Raw genomic sequence first — 15,475 nt, 5'->3', positions numbered from 1 at the left:
ATCACACCAGATCAGGTCACAAGTAAAGGAGACTCTTTTTTTTTTTTTTTTAAACCTGCCAGCTCTACAGACTCCTGGAATCTGAGAACCAAGCTGAGCAATACGGGGTCTGCAGGCCAGATCATACCTGCCATCCATGTCACCCGTGCAGGCCCACTGCCTTTGGATCATGTCCTCAGTGTGACTTGTGCTGTCAATTGGGTCTGATTGGAATTTAGCACACAAATGAATAAGGAATAAATGAATAAGCAAACGTTACATTCTCTACACCAGTCAACATTATATAGACCTCTATCATATCCCCACTTAAGTCCCTTTTCCCAGTCTTTTTAATCTCTCCCCATATGGAAGCTGTTCCATACCCCTGATCATTCATGTCTAAAAAGCTATCAGTCTTCATGCTTCTGCTTCAGGATGCTAGCTAAGCAGCGACTGTCTGGGGTGGGAGGACCCTTCCATCAAAGGCATGTTGCTGCAAAATTCTCCCTAGCAGGGATTGATATACCATCCTCTGAAACTGGCTAGTGGGCTAGATGAACCATCAGTCATGGCAAATCTCATGCCCCTCCTGTGTAACCATAGAGCTGAGCAGAGGGGCAATTCCATTTTGGGGAGGATGTCAGTATTTTGAAATCTGGTTTATTCCGACTCTATATTACAACAAAACATTTCGAAACCCTCCGCAAAAGGGAAGGAGCTGTGCAACCTGCAAGTCCTCGACCCCAACGCAATCTGCTCGATGGGCTGCCCCCAAGCAATGGGCCCTAGAAGCCTGGGAACTGATGAAAACCTGCCTGGTAGGTGGTGAATGTGCTGGGGTTCCGTCAGAACTGCATTAAAATCAGACGATCTCTGTGGAACGGGTCAAATTTGCCAAATCAGAACAAAAAAAGTTTCAGTGGGATTTTTGCAACCAGATCTTAGAATTGGTCTGACTGGAGAGAGCTGAGTTTAGAATTAAGCCATATACAGAGCAGCATCGTTTATAAGAACACAGGAAATGACTCACTAGGACAAGCCAATGGGCCTTGAACGCTGGTACCTTGTCGGATAGGGGCTAATACTGAATATTTCAGAATACGCAACAATGACCCAGTGCCCTGATGATGCCCTTAATTGTGAGAGGACCCTCAGAGGACCTTCCATCTAGACAGCCATTGCCGGAGGCAGAGAGATGAAACTCACCACAAGGCATGACAGCTTTACCATAGTGTGACCCACCTAGCATCATGAGATGGGTGCACTGTGTGCCACTTTGAGTCCTATCATGGGATGTCAGACACTGCAAGGAGAGTGCTCCCACTTGAGCCTCAATCTCTTTCTGTTCTGTTCCCTTACAAGCACATTTACTGCATCCTGTAGTGCCTGGCTTTATTCTTTCCTGCACTCAATGAAAGACGAGGGCAGGAAGGAAGGAAGGAAACACTTCAGGACAAATTGGAGGCACTTCACATCTTGGCTTCAGGTTTCTGGATAAGAATCCCAGGAAAGGTGCTGTCCTGGAGGTCTAAAGCCCACATAAACCAACGGGGATGGAGGGCAAACCTATGGCAGGCTTCTGAGCTCTCACCAACTCATCTAGTGCTGGGGATTTTTAAATAATCATCATCATCCCAAGGAAAAGAGCTAGCGACAGAGCAGGGATTTGGGAATTCTGTGGGAGTCCCCACTGTGGCAGGAACCCTCATAAATTTCCAACAAGACAGATGGATCAGAGCCTTACATCCCTTCTGTGGTGCCAAGTCACACACGGCTAAGCCCCTGCACCGGGAATGAAGCCAGAGGTACCAAGTACATCCTGCATTCCATGGTTTGAGACAGCATTTTAATAAGACTATTGCTGGTGTATAAACAGAGTGGAGCTGCGGACAGGGCTATCCCATCCGGACCCAACCCGCTTCAATTGGAAGGGCTCAGTATAGCCAAGGTACAGGCAGGGGAAGTAGCCTTGGGGTTCTAGCCAGCACCAACTCAGTGCTTTGCCAGCACAGCCCATCTGCTGACCTGTCCCTTGAACTTTTAAACAGGAAATGAAGTACGAGCCTGTTTTAGACATCCTCAAACAAGGAAATGCAGCAGCTCAGCTGGTGCCTGTGGATGACGTGCAGAGCAGGCTCTTTCCTGCTGCTGTTTCCCTATTTTCCCCTACAAAGTAAATCTGAGAGATAGTTACAATTTACAGATGCACGCCCCATTTATTGGAAATTTACAAGGATTCCTGCCACAGTGGGGACCCCACAGAATTCCCAATCCCAACTCGGTTGTGATCAGACTCATTTTAAAAAATTGTTTTGAAGAAATAATTCCTAGGGTTATTTTTAAAAATTCCTTGACTCTAGATGAGTTGTCAGTGCTCAGAAGCCCAACACAGGTTTGTCCTCCATCCCCTCCAGTTTATGAGGGCTTTAGAGCCACAGGACAGTACTTTCCCTGGGATTCTTATCCAGAAGCATGAAGTCAAGGTATGACGTCCTGGGACACCCCAGTCTTGCCAGTGAAGGTGGGTGGGGTCTTCCCCTCCACAGCCATCTCATTTGGAAATTCAGTTCATCGTTGCTTTCGCTCTTGACTTCCATAGTTACCCGAGTACTTCCTAATCTGTAATGTATTGTCACAAACACCCCTGGGACTGGGAGGCCAGGCTCGGCTATTATCCCCACTGTACAGATGGAGAAAAAGTCCCAGAGTGGCTCCGTGACTTGCTGAAGGTCACACAGGGTGGTTGTGGCAGAGCAGGGAGTTGAGCAAGTGCTCTAACCACTGAAAAATCCTCCCTCTCCTTAGCTCCTCTCTGCTGTTCTTATTTCTCTCTAACTGAATTGGAGCAAATTAAGGCTGGGGTTTGCAAAGGAGCAGGGAGGAGCCCAGCCTCCCAGCAAATGTCCATGGGACTGGAATGCTGAACTCCCAGAGCTTACAGCAGTATAGCCTAAATACCCCCAGAGGACACCTGCCACCAGAAGATCTCAAAGCACCTTCCAGCAGTGAGTAAGAATTCTTAACCCTTCTTCTCCAGAGAGGGAAACGGAGGCACAGGGTGGTGAAGGTGACTTGTCCAAGGTCCATCACTGATTCAGTGCCAGAGCCGAGACCAGACCCCAGCTGGCCTGAACCCCAGCTACGTGCTCCAAGCACCAGGCCATATTGACTCTCTGCTGTGGCCAAGCATGTGGGGACTATAGATCAGTAAAGCTTGGGCCCCATACACAAAATGAACATGTATTGAGTGCGGGGCATGGCTGCCACCTTGTTTCTCATCTATTGCTGAAGGGGGGTTAGTAGATAGTGGAGCAGGAGTCCTGCACCTCTGAGACTCAGCACATGTCCAGTAGTTGCTCGTTGACTAAGAAAAAAGGCTGGGGTCAATAAGGTAGGAAGGACGGGACACCACATAACTCTCCCTGTCCCAGAGCTGCAGCTCAAGCACTTTCCTGCTCCCAGCCATGGCAGGGTCCCAACAAGCCCAGAGACATTCTAGGGGGCTCAGATTTATCCTTCCTGCTCTCCACTGCTCAGATTCTTTGCTGCTGCCCATTGATCATCACGAGGCTCTTCCCGGAAATCATAACAGTGGCACCTCCGTTTATCCTCCCTGTCTGGGAGTCTAAATACAAGAGGAGCTGGTGACTAGCTGTGGCGATGTTTATTTCTGCCAACTTCTGTCTGCGGTTTTTAAAAGCTGTCAGCGCTCCATCCTCCCAGACAGACGCGGAGCAGGAGGGGAGAGGATCAGACCAAATGGCTGCTCCTTTTCCCAAGAGAGTCAGTGAAGCTTGTGGCATATGAACAGCATTGGCTGATCAGACTCTTAGACACAACAATGTGCTGCCAATACTGTAACTAGAGGCTCCCATAGGAGCATTTCTCAGAAGCGTTCCAAGGTGGGTGTGCAGCTGGGATGAGGGTACATCTCTGAGCCCCAAGGAGGAGCCCTCCCTAGCGGGGTTGGTTAGTGATACCTAGAGAGGTGGGACCCCAGTAGAGGTGGGGGAGGGGATCCAGCCCAACCCCTCCTTCAGCCTGGTGATGGCATTATAACTCTCAGCCTCTCTGTGGTATCAGTGTCCTTGCCATGGCAAATCAGTTATTTGAATTTAGGAAAGATGTGGACACATTTGAGAGAGCACAGAGGAGAGCCACAGAAAGGAACAAGGGTTTAGAAAACCTGACTTAGGAGGGAAAAGTTTAAAAAGCAGGGCATGTTTAGTCCTGGGAAAAGAGACTGAGGGGATACCTGATAATCTTCAGATATGCTACAGGCTGCTACAAAAAGGACAGTGCTCAATCGTTCTCCGTGTCCACTGAAGGTAGCTCAAGGAGCAATGGGTTGAATCTGCAGCAAGATTTAGGTTAGATATTAGGAAAACTTTCTAACTCTAAGGTGGTTAAGCTCGGGAACAGGCTCCCAAGGGAGGTTGTGGAATCCCCGTCAGTGGAGGTTTTTAAGAACAGGTCAGACAAGCACCTGTCAGGGTTAGTCTAGGTTTGCTCGGCCCTGCCCCAGTGCAGGGAGCTGGACTCGGTGACCCCTCCAGCCTCACCTTTCAGTCTCGCTAGGATTTACATAGCGCTTTCATCTCCAAAGCACTTCATGGACTAAAGCTGCCCAAATCCCAAGGGGTTTCAGTGAGATTTGGGACCTAACTCTGAGACTCCTTTGGCAAGCCCAGGCTGCATACACAGCCGCTCTGAAACACTGTCACTTCTGGGCCACAGGACAGCAGCCAGAGGCAGACAGTGAGAAAACCACTGGTCTAAACAGACACGCCAGCCACAAGGGAGATGAAAGGAGTAAAAGGGCTTCTCATAAGCATGCAGCATTTTATTGTCTGTTCTACCTGAGGATCCTTGTTCCTCCAAAAAGAGCTGGGGCGGGGGAATTGTACCCACGCAGACCAGACGGGACCTCAGCTTTGAAGGTCTCAGGCCAGACTCCAGTAAACTGCCTGGAATGGAAGAGCAGAGAGGACCTTGGCCTCACCCAGATTTGAAGAGTTGGTGCTAAGGAGACTTATTTTTATCCTAGACAACTTTTTTCTGAACCTCTCGGCAGTGTGGGCAGGGGAGCCAAAGTTCAGCCAGGGGTTGTGAGGAGAAGATGATAGCGTGACAGGCGCATTGCAGAGTAACAGCTCCCTGCACCGAGGCAGGGCCAAGTAAACCTAGAGCCGCCTTGACAGGAGATTGTCCAACCTGTTTTTAAAAACCTCCACTGATGGGGATTTCACAACCTCTCTTGGAAGCCTGTTCCAGAGCTTAACCACCTTAGAGCTAGAAAGAAGGAATGTGGGGTCACAAGTCTGTCCCCGTCCCGGATTCCTCGGTCACATGATGAGGCCGAGCCCGGTCCCTGCCAAGCAGGCTATGCGGGGCAACGAGAGGCAGGAGGGGAGGAACAGCTGGGAGCTGCTTGCAGGTGCCGCTGCTTTCCCAGAATGGGGGACTGGGCATGACTTGAGTTGTTCTGGGGTAGTGGCCCCCCACGGACAGCAGGCCCTGGTCATCTATGGTTTAATCACTAGGACGCTGGGTTACAATCTAAACAGACAAGCCAGACACCAGGGAGGTGCCAGAGGTAAAAGGTTCCTTGTTAGCGCACAGCAGTTTAGTCTCATCTACCTGCACGCACACCGCCAGCGTCCCCGGAAAGCTCCCAAGTGAGCCCCTCTTTGCCAAACAGCTGTCCTCTTACACCTGGAACAAATGCCAGAGGGGATGCAGCTGGTCCTATTCAATGTCACTGCCTCTTTGCTGGAGGTAGAGGGCAAGGAGACAAGAGCGGCACATTGTTATTCCCACCTCTATCCCCATGGTGCTGGCAGCACCTGGCATGGGCTGGGTGCTCTGTGCTATTGGAGGCTGTAGCATCACCCCAGCTCGAATTCTAGAGTCAGTCCCAGAGACCTAGTGGCAGCAGGGTTAGCCTCGATCCCTCTCAGTGTGCGTTTTTAAATGGAATTGTACAGTGAGGAGGATGGAACCTGGCTTGACAACCAGAGAACAAATGAGCTTTAAAGAGCCCAGATTCCTGGGATGCCAATTCTGTAATGTGTCTCCAGCAGGTACAGCAGAGATAGCCTAACCCAGCAAATGGAGTAGGGGAAAGGTTGCTTAAAGCAGGCTGCACTAATTCAGTGCCTGCCCGTGGCTGCTGCATGCGTGCAGGTGTGGTCACAAGAGGGAGAACGCTTCCCCTGGGTCGATTTCCAGCTCTGACACTGATTCACAGCATGACCTTGGGCAAGTCACTTTGCCTCAGTTTCCCCATCCACATCAAGGTGAAGATGAAAGGCCTCGAGTCCTCTGAAGGGCTGAGCACAAATAAATGCCCATCAAGCACTTGGAGAGCCTCGGCCAAAGACAGACCATCGAGGGTACCAGCTGTATGAAGAATTACACTAAGGCGGAATACGTACATTTCAAGAACTTGGCTCTTCTATTCTGAAGGACTCAAAGGCCATGGAACCTTCCATCTCCAAGGTGGAGGCTCCTTTCCCACCCAGGTCTGTAGGATGTTGCCAGCTGACTACACCTATATCAGGTGAGCAGTTGAGTCTTAGTCTCTGCCCCTGGTGGGACGGGGTCCACACCACAGAGCCATCCCTCCCCAACCACTTGCCCCCTTTTGGACCTGGGTCTGAAGGGGCCCTAGATCCTGTGCTGCCCGTCTCACTCCTGGTCAGCACCCAGGCACGTGGGTGTGAGCTACTTTCTCCCTGCACCTGATCTGGGGATAAAGAGCTCTTTGCGCACCGCCCACCCCACCCTCACTGCTTTCCACCCAGCCTCTTGCACTTTACAAACAAAAAACAACAGGGAAATTTGACATGAGGAAGCAGCTCAGTTAGGAGAAGAGACTTTCTGTTCTCCAAAAAGCCTGCGGGTGACAAGGAACAATTTGGAGAAGTTCATACCTCCCTTAGAGGGACCTTCTGCTTGATTAGCAGCGGGCACCACCCACGTCTTTATAGGCTTCCTGCTCACCATAGTAGGTATTTCCCGCCTCCCCATCACTGCAACAATGAGTTATTTCAGTACCCAACTTCCACTGAAATCAACTACCCTTGGAGAGCTGGACCTGACTACTTGGTGGGCCCCATTCCTTCACTAGGGTTAGCAAAGGCAATTCAGACTTCAGGGAATTCAGTCTTTCGTCCAAACTGCTCCACCAATGACCCACCCTCACCGCTGAGGCACAGGTAGTCACTGTTTATCTATTTACATTCTTTCCTTCCCCGCCCGGGCCAAGTCATAGTGGGAACACTGCTTAGCTGAAACTTAAACCAGGGGTGTGTCACCAAAATTAAATTATCGTACAAGCTGGCAAACCTTCATGACTTCCTATTCTCACACTGTGAGTCATTCAGTATTCCCTTAGGTTAAGGAAATGCTTTCTGGGGATAATGATCCAGATGTCCCCTGTGAAATGCTTTGAGATCCACAGATCTCAAATGCTAGATGAGAGAGAGGGATTATCATAATTTTCATTCCCACCATGCATAATGAGACTGTGGAACTCACTGCCACAGGAAGTTGTTGAGGCCAAGAATTTAACTTCCAAAGGAGTGATTTATATGGATAGCAAGAAAAGCCAGAGCCATTGTAATTATAGACAATAATAATTTCGAAAGGAATATTAAACTTCAGGGCTTCAGTCATTCCCGACACAGTAGAGATCAAAATGAGCCCTATCGTGGGGACAGATGATCCACATCTGCTACTGTGCGACTCTTGCACCTTCCTCTGAAGCATCTGATGCTGCCACTATCAGCAGTAGGACACTGGGCTCATAGACCATGGGTCTGATCCAGTCAGGGAATCTATGTTCCTACTGCTATTGGAGATTCTTCTGTCGCTCAGGTGAACTGGTGCTTTTGGAGCAGGAGGATCTGTGTTCTAGTCCTGCTGAGCCATGAAGTGAACTGGGGTCAGTTACAGAGATCAAGCTACTAACAGGATTGACCTTGGGCTAGGCAGCGTACGGAGCCAGGGCTAGCTGAATGTACGGGATGCATTTTGAAATGGACGCTGATTTCTAAATCCTGTATGCCAAGTAAAGCAGCCTGAACTTTACATTGTTTATTCCAACCCTATTTGTTTTCTTCACATTCCTGTAGCAGGAGGGGACAGAAACCACTTGCTCTGTTTGGTTTTAAAATGTTTTGCACTGAGACTTAATTACACCAATGTCATCCCTAGCGAAGATGACCACAGAGCAAATCTGCACCACTCGGAATGGGGGTTTCTACTGGAAACGCTGATGCTGGTAACTCCATCCCAGGTGCCTTTCCTCCTGGGGGAAAGAGGGCTTCAGTTATTAGAAAACAAAGCTGCCTTCAGCAGTAGAAACACCATGTGGCTTCCTTGCTTTGATTCTTCCTCCGCTGTCTCACTTTTTCTGTGAATCAGCCCCAGTGAGAATGGAAAGGTTCCCCACAAACTATGGCACCCATGGTCTGGAGGGCCAGGCTAAGGGATTTCTGGGCAAGAAGAAAAGATCAGGATGAAGTGGCAGTAACCACACATTACACCCACACAGGGATCACGTGCCAAGCGGTGACGGCTGGATTGGCATAGCCTGTCAGCTGCAGGGGGAGAGGATGAGGAGCAGGGAGTCTGGTACCAAACGCTCCCATGTGGCTGATCCAGCTCCCTTCAGATGAGGAAGGGTGGATACAGCAGCTATGGGCCAAGAAGGTAACGCCTTACAGAAGCAGATGCTGGCACAATACAGATACTGCTGTGGGCACCTACTCATCTAGGGGTAGAGCATCCCCCTCCCCCGACTTCAGCCCACCCCACCTCCCGGAGTGCTTATGGCTGGTCGGTCATACACAGCTTTCGGTCTCAGGGACGCTCCTCCCAACAGGCCCTGCTGCAGCCCTTGCAAAGGATCTGAGGACTGGGGTTGGAAGACAACAGATGAGCAGGCTGAGAGGAAGAGCTGTCAGATCCATCTTCAGCAAGGACCCCAATGGACAGATTCTCAACCTGGGGGTCCCCCCCCGCCATGCATATGCCACCATTATAAACTTCATAAACGCCTTATTCTCATCTGCCTCACATTGAGCAGCATCCCATAGCGTAACAAGCTGGACTGAGACTGGGAAAGTCTCGTACTGCCTACATAGCACTCGGCATATAGAAGATGGATTGGAGGGAGGGATGGTAACAGGTGCTGTGTACTTAGACCTACCAGTGGCATACAATACAGTCAGCCACCAAAACCTGCTTGCCAGAGTCTACGACATGATGCCCGACTACCACGCAGGGTGGCTGATTCGATCTCTCCTGGAGAAGAGACAGTTTCACGTAGAACTGTGCAAGAAACGGAGCTGCTGGAGACAAGGTAATGGCCTCCCACAGGGCAGTGTGCAAGCACCACTCCTCTTCACCCTATATGCCAATGACCAGCCCATGCAGATCAATACGAGGAGCTTCACATATGCCGATGATCTATGCAGGACGTCCTAGGAGAAGGACTTCGCCACTGTCAAGAACAGACTCACACGTGTCCGGAGCAACCTCTCAGCTTATTACAGTTAGAACCAACTTTACGTCAGCCTGACCAAGACACACGACAGCCTTTCACCTATGCCATCCAGAAGCCAAGCAGAAATTAACCACCACCTGGGATGGAATCCAACAGCGCCAGAACCAGTGGGCCCAGTGGCCATGCCCCCCCCACTTTTTAACATGGGCAGAGTTTGGAGGAAGGGGTAAGCACTGCCCCTCCCCCCAAACCACAAGCCTTGGGCCGGCACAGAGCAGCGCTGGAAGGGGCTGTGCTTCGCAGCAGGGGAGCTGATCTCAGCATTGCTCCATCCCTGCCTAAGGCTTCTGGTTTGGGGGCGGGGGGAATGCCCCTAAACTATACCCATGTTAAAAAGGGGGGACATAGGGGACATAAACAGGTGTCAGCGGCCACACCCACCCTGCCCTGATTGCTAACTTGGAGTCGAAGTCCTGGCTAGATGTGGGTAGGGTCCCAGTGCAGTGCCAGCTATCATGCTCCTGTACTAGCTATGGACTGTTCACAGAGCTTCCTTCTGAGCAAGATACACACCAGATGGGCTCATCCTATCCTTCACTGCCCTGCCAGGTATTGAGGTTAGCTTTAGTAAGGGGTATTTTACACACAGTGCCACCTAGTGGTGGAACAGTATCACATGGAAAAGCCTAACTACTGCTGCTGTAATGTAGCATATTGGGCCAGCTCTGTTTTTCCTCTTGGTCTCTTACTTTGCAGCCCTACCACACTGTAAAGCCGTGTCTAATCTGACAAGCCAGGGCTCAGCATGGGATGAGCCAAAGGTACGTTTTCCAAAGCACAGCCCAGGGGGCCAGCGTTTAGTTCTAACTATGCAAGCAAAGAAGGTTACCAGCCTGAACACACTCCCTTCTGCACTGGCAAAGGGAGCACTGCCCGAGCTCTCTGCAACTCTGAGCACTGAGGGGCTATTTTGCAAAGCTACAGAACTCCACAGCTCCCTTTCTTCCTTCATACTAGAGGAAGTGAAATGCACCAGAATAGACCCACGCGCCACCCTGTCTAGCTCCTGCTCCGAGAATGGCTAATGCCAGATGCTTTGGAGGAAGGTGAAAAATCCTTGCAATTAGAAATGAGTCCAAGCTTTGGCATTTGGAACAGGTTCTGGACTCAGTTCCCCTTGAGACCACAACTGAGAAGGAGGAAACACCCAACTGGGTCCCAATACCCATGTTTACTAACAGACATGACCTAGCTACATATATACCGCTCCTATGTCAGGATCTGGTGGCTAATCTGCACTAGACACAGCCAAGCCCACTAGACATCCCTTTAAATAGCATAAGAGGCATGCAACAATTCCTACACTATAAGCCACATCTCTCTTTACAACGTCTTACCAGATAAGACTATCCCATGGTAGAGGGAATTGCTTCCCCACTTCAGCTGGCAAGAAGTTCATGCCCTGAAACAGTATGTATTGAGGACTGAGTTGGAATTGCAAGCTATTGCTTTAAGAATGGACAGGGTAGGTGGGTCTGGGCAGCCTTGCAGGCTAAGGGACTCTCTGAAAGTACATGATCAGAGTCAGTATTGGAAAAGGCCATCTTAAAGCAAGGCAGGCTGAGTTGTGCCTCTCTGCCTTGGGGAGCAGCCTATTTTCATGCTCTCTGGTTTTGGATTCTTGCTTGTTATTCTGAATTCTAAGAAATAAAGTCATGCTACACTGCCAACTTCCAGCCAGAGTACTTATGTTGTTTTACAAATAATTTCTCTGTGTGCGCTATGAGCACGATAGCAACAGGATTGTGCCAAAACTGGTGATAAATTTGCAGCCCGATATTGCACTGTTATTCTGGCTGCTCCATTTCAGGCAGTTTCACGGCCCACCATTTTCCACGTTATTGGACAAAACAGCTTTCCTCCATGCCAAAATCATGCCACATTTGGAATCTCAAAGCCATCTTTGGCAAGAAAGGGGCCCATTTCCACCCTGAAATGGAGTGATCGCTCTGAAAGAGGGACAGTAAGCCAGTGAGCGGCTAACTCGGTCAGGGAAGGCTTTATTAAACCCAAAGATTCCAAACAAGAACAGATCGGCTCAGAACATTGGGTCTCTATTCCCCTGCTCCTCCATCAGGAGTCTGGTCCCTGAAAAAAACTCATGAGATTAGCATAAAAATTTTAAGAGTTGAAACAATAGGAAGTGTCAGGATCTGTTTCCCTTGCCTTCTGAGCCTGGTCTGGGGCCATATTCTAAGGCTTTTTGCCAAAACCAAGAGGGCTAGACAGTTGAGCGTCTCAGCTTTCGTTTAGTCAGTGGCCTGCAGGAGTGGAGGGGATATTCTATGGTTCTATGATGCTCTAAGGAAAAGCGCCAAATAGTGCCAGACTCATGATGAGAGTCCACAGAGTGACTGATTTGCAACAGCCAAAGCATTTCTCTCATCCAAGAGCTGTCCCCGTTGCCATGCCAGCCCCAGCTGGAGGAGGTGAGAGCCGTGAATGATGTGATATACACAGAGAATCGCAGGACCCCAGAGCACTTCCCAGTCCTTTCGCCATAAAGCAAGGGCAGCTGCAATGGAAGTGCTGGCCTCCTGGCAATGTGCCTCCATCCTAACCCGCAGGGGCTAAGCTCTTGGAGTGAATTCAGTCAGGATCCCAGTTCTCTGCTGGTGTTAACAGGCTCAGTTCCATTGGAATCAGTGCCGCTCCAGCCAGTTACGGCAGCAGTGAATGCGTTCATTGCTCTCCGGCCCCTCCGGGTGTCAGGAGCAAATCTAGCTGTGTGGACACTGCGGCTCCTGCAGAGACATGCATTAGCCACCCGAGCTCAAGCCTGGGGGGTCAGATGGGCTTGAGTGGCTAGCACAAGTCTACTCAGGCTGGGAAGCTCACTCACACCTGCAGCGTAGACACACCCATAAAATCCTTGGTCATTTTTGTTGAGTCCCAGTTGTGGCTGTGGGTTTGGGGATACTGATCCGAGTTACGTCTGAAGCAGGCCAAGCACTTCCCAGACACAAGATAAGCCAGTTCCTGCTCCAAACAGCTTATCATTGAAGTGTCTAGAATGCAGGTGGGCTGGAGGTAGGGCAGGGGCGGCTCTAGGAATTCTGCTGCCCTAAGCACTGCAGGCAGGCCGCCTTCCTCGGCTTGCCTGCGGAGGGTCCTCCGAAGCCACGGGATGCCTGAGGAAGGCAGCCTGCCTGCCGCCCTCACGGCGGCGGCAGAGCGCCCCCTGCTCCTTGCCGCCCCAAGCACCCGCTTGGTGTGCTGGGGCCTGGAGCTGCCCCTGGGGTAGGGATCAACACAAAAATAATTTCCCAGCCTCCTTTCCCCCAGGCCAGACAGCCAAGAGAAGTAACAGCTTTGGGTCACTACCCACCTGAGCTGGAATTGAATTCATGACCAAAGGCAGCAGACTCCCTAGCTAATCCTCTCTGTTATCCAATCTGCACCCCGGCACTACTGGGTAAGAAAGATGTGAGTGACAGGGAGCCAGACTTACACAGCGAACAGCAGATTTCTTAAAATTAGACATTGCCACTGGATTCCCAGCTGTTCAGAGAAATCCTGGACAGGATCCAATAAAGAATGGGTGGGCAAACTTTTCAGCCCGAGGGCCACATCGGGGAATAGAATTTGTATGGTGGGCCATGAATGCTCATGAAATTGGGGTTGGGCTACAGGAGAGGGTGCGGACTCTGGAGTGGGGCTGGGGATGAGGAGTTTGGGGTATAGGAGGATGCTCTGGGCTGAGACCGAGGAGTTCGGAGGGCAGGAGGGGGATCAGGGATGGGGTAGGGGTGCAGGTTCTGGCTGGGGGTGTGGGCTCTGGAATGGGGCTGGGGATGAGAGGTTTGGGGTGAAGGAGGGGGTTCCGGGCTGGGATCGAGGAGTTTGGAGAGCGGGAGGAAAATCAGGGTTGGGGCATGGAGAGAGGCTCAGGGGTGCAGGCTCCAAGTGGCGCTTACCTCAAGTGGCTCCCGGAAGCAATGGCATGTCCCTTCTCCAGCTCCTATGCATGGAGCAGCCCCCGAAACTGCTAGCGCCAGACCAGGGTCATGCAGCTGCTTCTGGGAGCCACATGGTGTGGTCCCAACCCTGTGCCCCAGCCAGAGCTCCAGAGCAGGGCCGAACCACATGGTGCGGCTCACAGGCCAGCTTAAAACAGTCTGCCCCTGCAATTAAGCCAGAGGGACGTGCCCTGTCTAAGCCCTGTGGCAGAAGCCATCTCAAAGCATGTATTTGCTATCAAGTTTCCCAGCAGTAATTACCAGATACGCTCCTTGGCAACAGCATCTCCCCGCATCCCGTGCCGGGAAGCCCAGCTTGGGGCACACGTACATTACAAAGGTTCCGGCTGAGAGGGTAAATAACTGCGTAACAAGCAGCAGGGGAATATGGCCAAAGAGAAACAGGTGCCATAGAAACCTGATCGCTTCAGCCTGCTCTTTCTCCTGGGATATGTTCCCTTGGAAAGAGGAGTTTGCCCCTCAGTTTAGCCAAGAGGCTGACAATCTGAATCTTTTCCCCTAACAGGAAGATTCAATGGAAATTCTCCTCCTCCCTAAAGCTCACTCATTTCCCAGCCACGGATTCTATGTCCCCATCTCCTCCTTGTACCATTTGCCTGCATTATTGGCCAGACAAAGAGATAATAGTGGCACCTTTCTCCTGGATTGTCTTTGTCTGACTCCCCCACATGCTGTGGATATCAGAGGCCTTAATATTCCCCACGCTCTCCAAATGCCCCGAACAGCTGCTTCTGAGCCGCACTAATCACAAACTGCACATGGCTGAAGAACAACAGAGGGTTCATAAATAAGCTAGGCCATAGCTGGGTGCAAACATGCCCTCAACAAAGAGGCTCCAGGAGACTATACAGAGAAGCTGTTGGTCACAGACTGACAAGACATTTTCAGCACAGCTGTCTGCTCGGTTCAGACAAATAGTGTATAAATCAGGGACACAGCAGTGCCTTCTGTTAATGCCTTTGTACATGGCGTGAATCAAGGAGTTTGTAGGGGGAGAGAAACTATCGGTAAAGGCTATTCTGTTCTATGCATTTACATGTGCTCCACAAACACTGCATACACTTCCTCATCTGTAACCTCACCTCGCTTCTAATAGCTGTGCCCCTCCATTTCTGCTCAAGGAGAATGCAGTACTAAATGTTTAGTGCAGAGCCAAATTGGCACAGAGACAGCAAGTTAAGTAACTCTAATGAATAGAAAGATAACTGTTTTACAAGATGTGTGTTTGGCATTTCAGCTTCTCAGTATCTGCGCAATTCCAGGGAGAGCTGTTATCGTGTCTCCCCAGGAACTGGGCATATCAGCAGCCTTAATTACATTTGTGCAGTCTGGAAAGGGGATGAAATAAAAAAAAAAATGTAAAGGTCTCCTCAAGAAAGAGAAAGATCAGCTGTAAAAATGAAGAAACTGATCAAGGAGGAGAAAGATCTTAACACATGAGAAAGTTGCCAGTTAATATCTTTTCATGTATGACAGCATCAATCTTCCTTGAAGAGGCAGAAAATGAATCAAGACTAATCCCACCAAAGTGACTTTACACAGAGAGAAGATATAGATTGTTACACCAACAGGGCTTTTCTCGGCATCTCTCTTGTAAATGGCACACACTATTCATACATTTCAATGTTGCCAGCTCTGCTTGTCTGGGAGTACAAGGATCTGTCGGACAGTTGCTCTCTGGGACTTACCTTTTGGAGCTGTAATAATTCTAGGATTCACCCTTGAGTCCCCGGCTGTCAGAAAAAACAGGTGGCTGGTCCATAGGGCAAAGAGATAGGCAGCACGTGAGTTCAGACCCATTTCCACAGCTGTCCAAAGAGCTCAGCAGCTTACTTCTAGAAGAACAGGAGAGCAAACGCTTGCAATGCAAACCTTTGCAAGTGGGTGTGGCTAGAGTGGTTACACTAGCCAATCAGAGTGCAAACAGGAACCGGGGGGGGGG

The 15,475-nt window shown here is 50.3% G+C and overlaps 1 protein-coding gene across 1 annotated transcript in view; it reads right to left on the bottom strand.

Annotated features, from left to right (window-relative positions):
* Positions 1–15,407, bottom strand: part of SEMA7A (semaphorin 7A (JohnMiltonHagen blood group)) — a 47,045-nt gene extending 31,638 nt beyond the window's left edge. Inside the window, exon 1 of the mRNA XM_032799856.2 lies at positions 15,222–15,407. Coding sequence (XP_032655747.1) covers positions 15,222–15,333 — 112 coding nt within the window. The 5' untranslated portion in view covers positions 15,334–15,407. The remainder of the gene's footprint in view (positions 1–15,221) is intronic.
* Between the last annotated feature and the right edge of the window lie 68 nt (positions 15,408–15,475).

This window comes from Chelonoidis abingdonii, chromosome 9 (assembly GCF_003597395.2).
Source record: "Chelonoidis abingdonii isolate Lonesome George chromosome 9, CheloAbing_2.0, whole genome shotgun sequence".
NCBI lineage: Eukaryota > Metazoa > Chordata > Testudines > Testudinidae > Chelonoidis > Chelonoidis abingdonii.
Note: the sequence above shows the minus strand (reverse complement) of the source record. Positions and strands in the feature narration are given on the sequence as shown.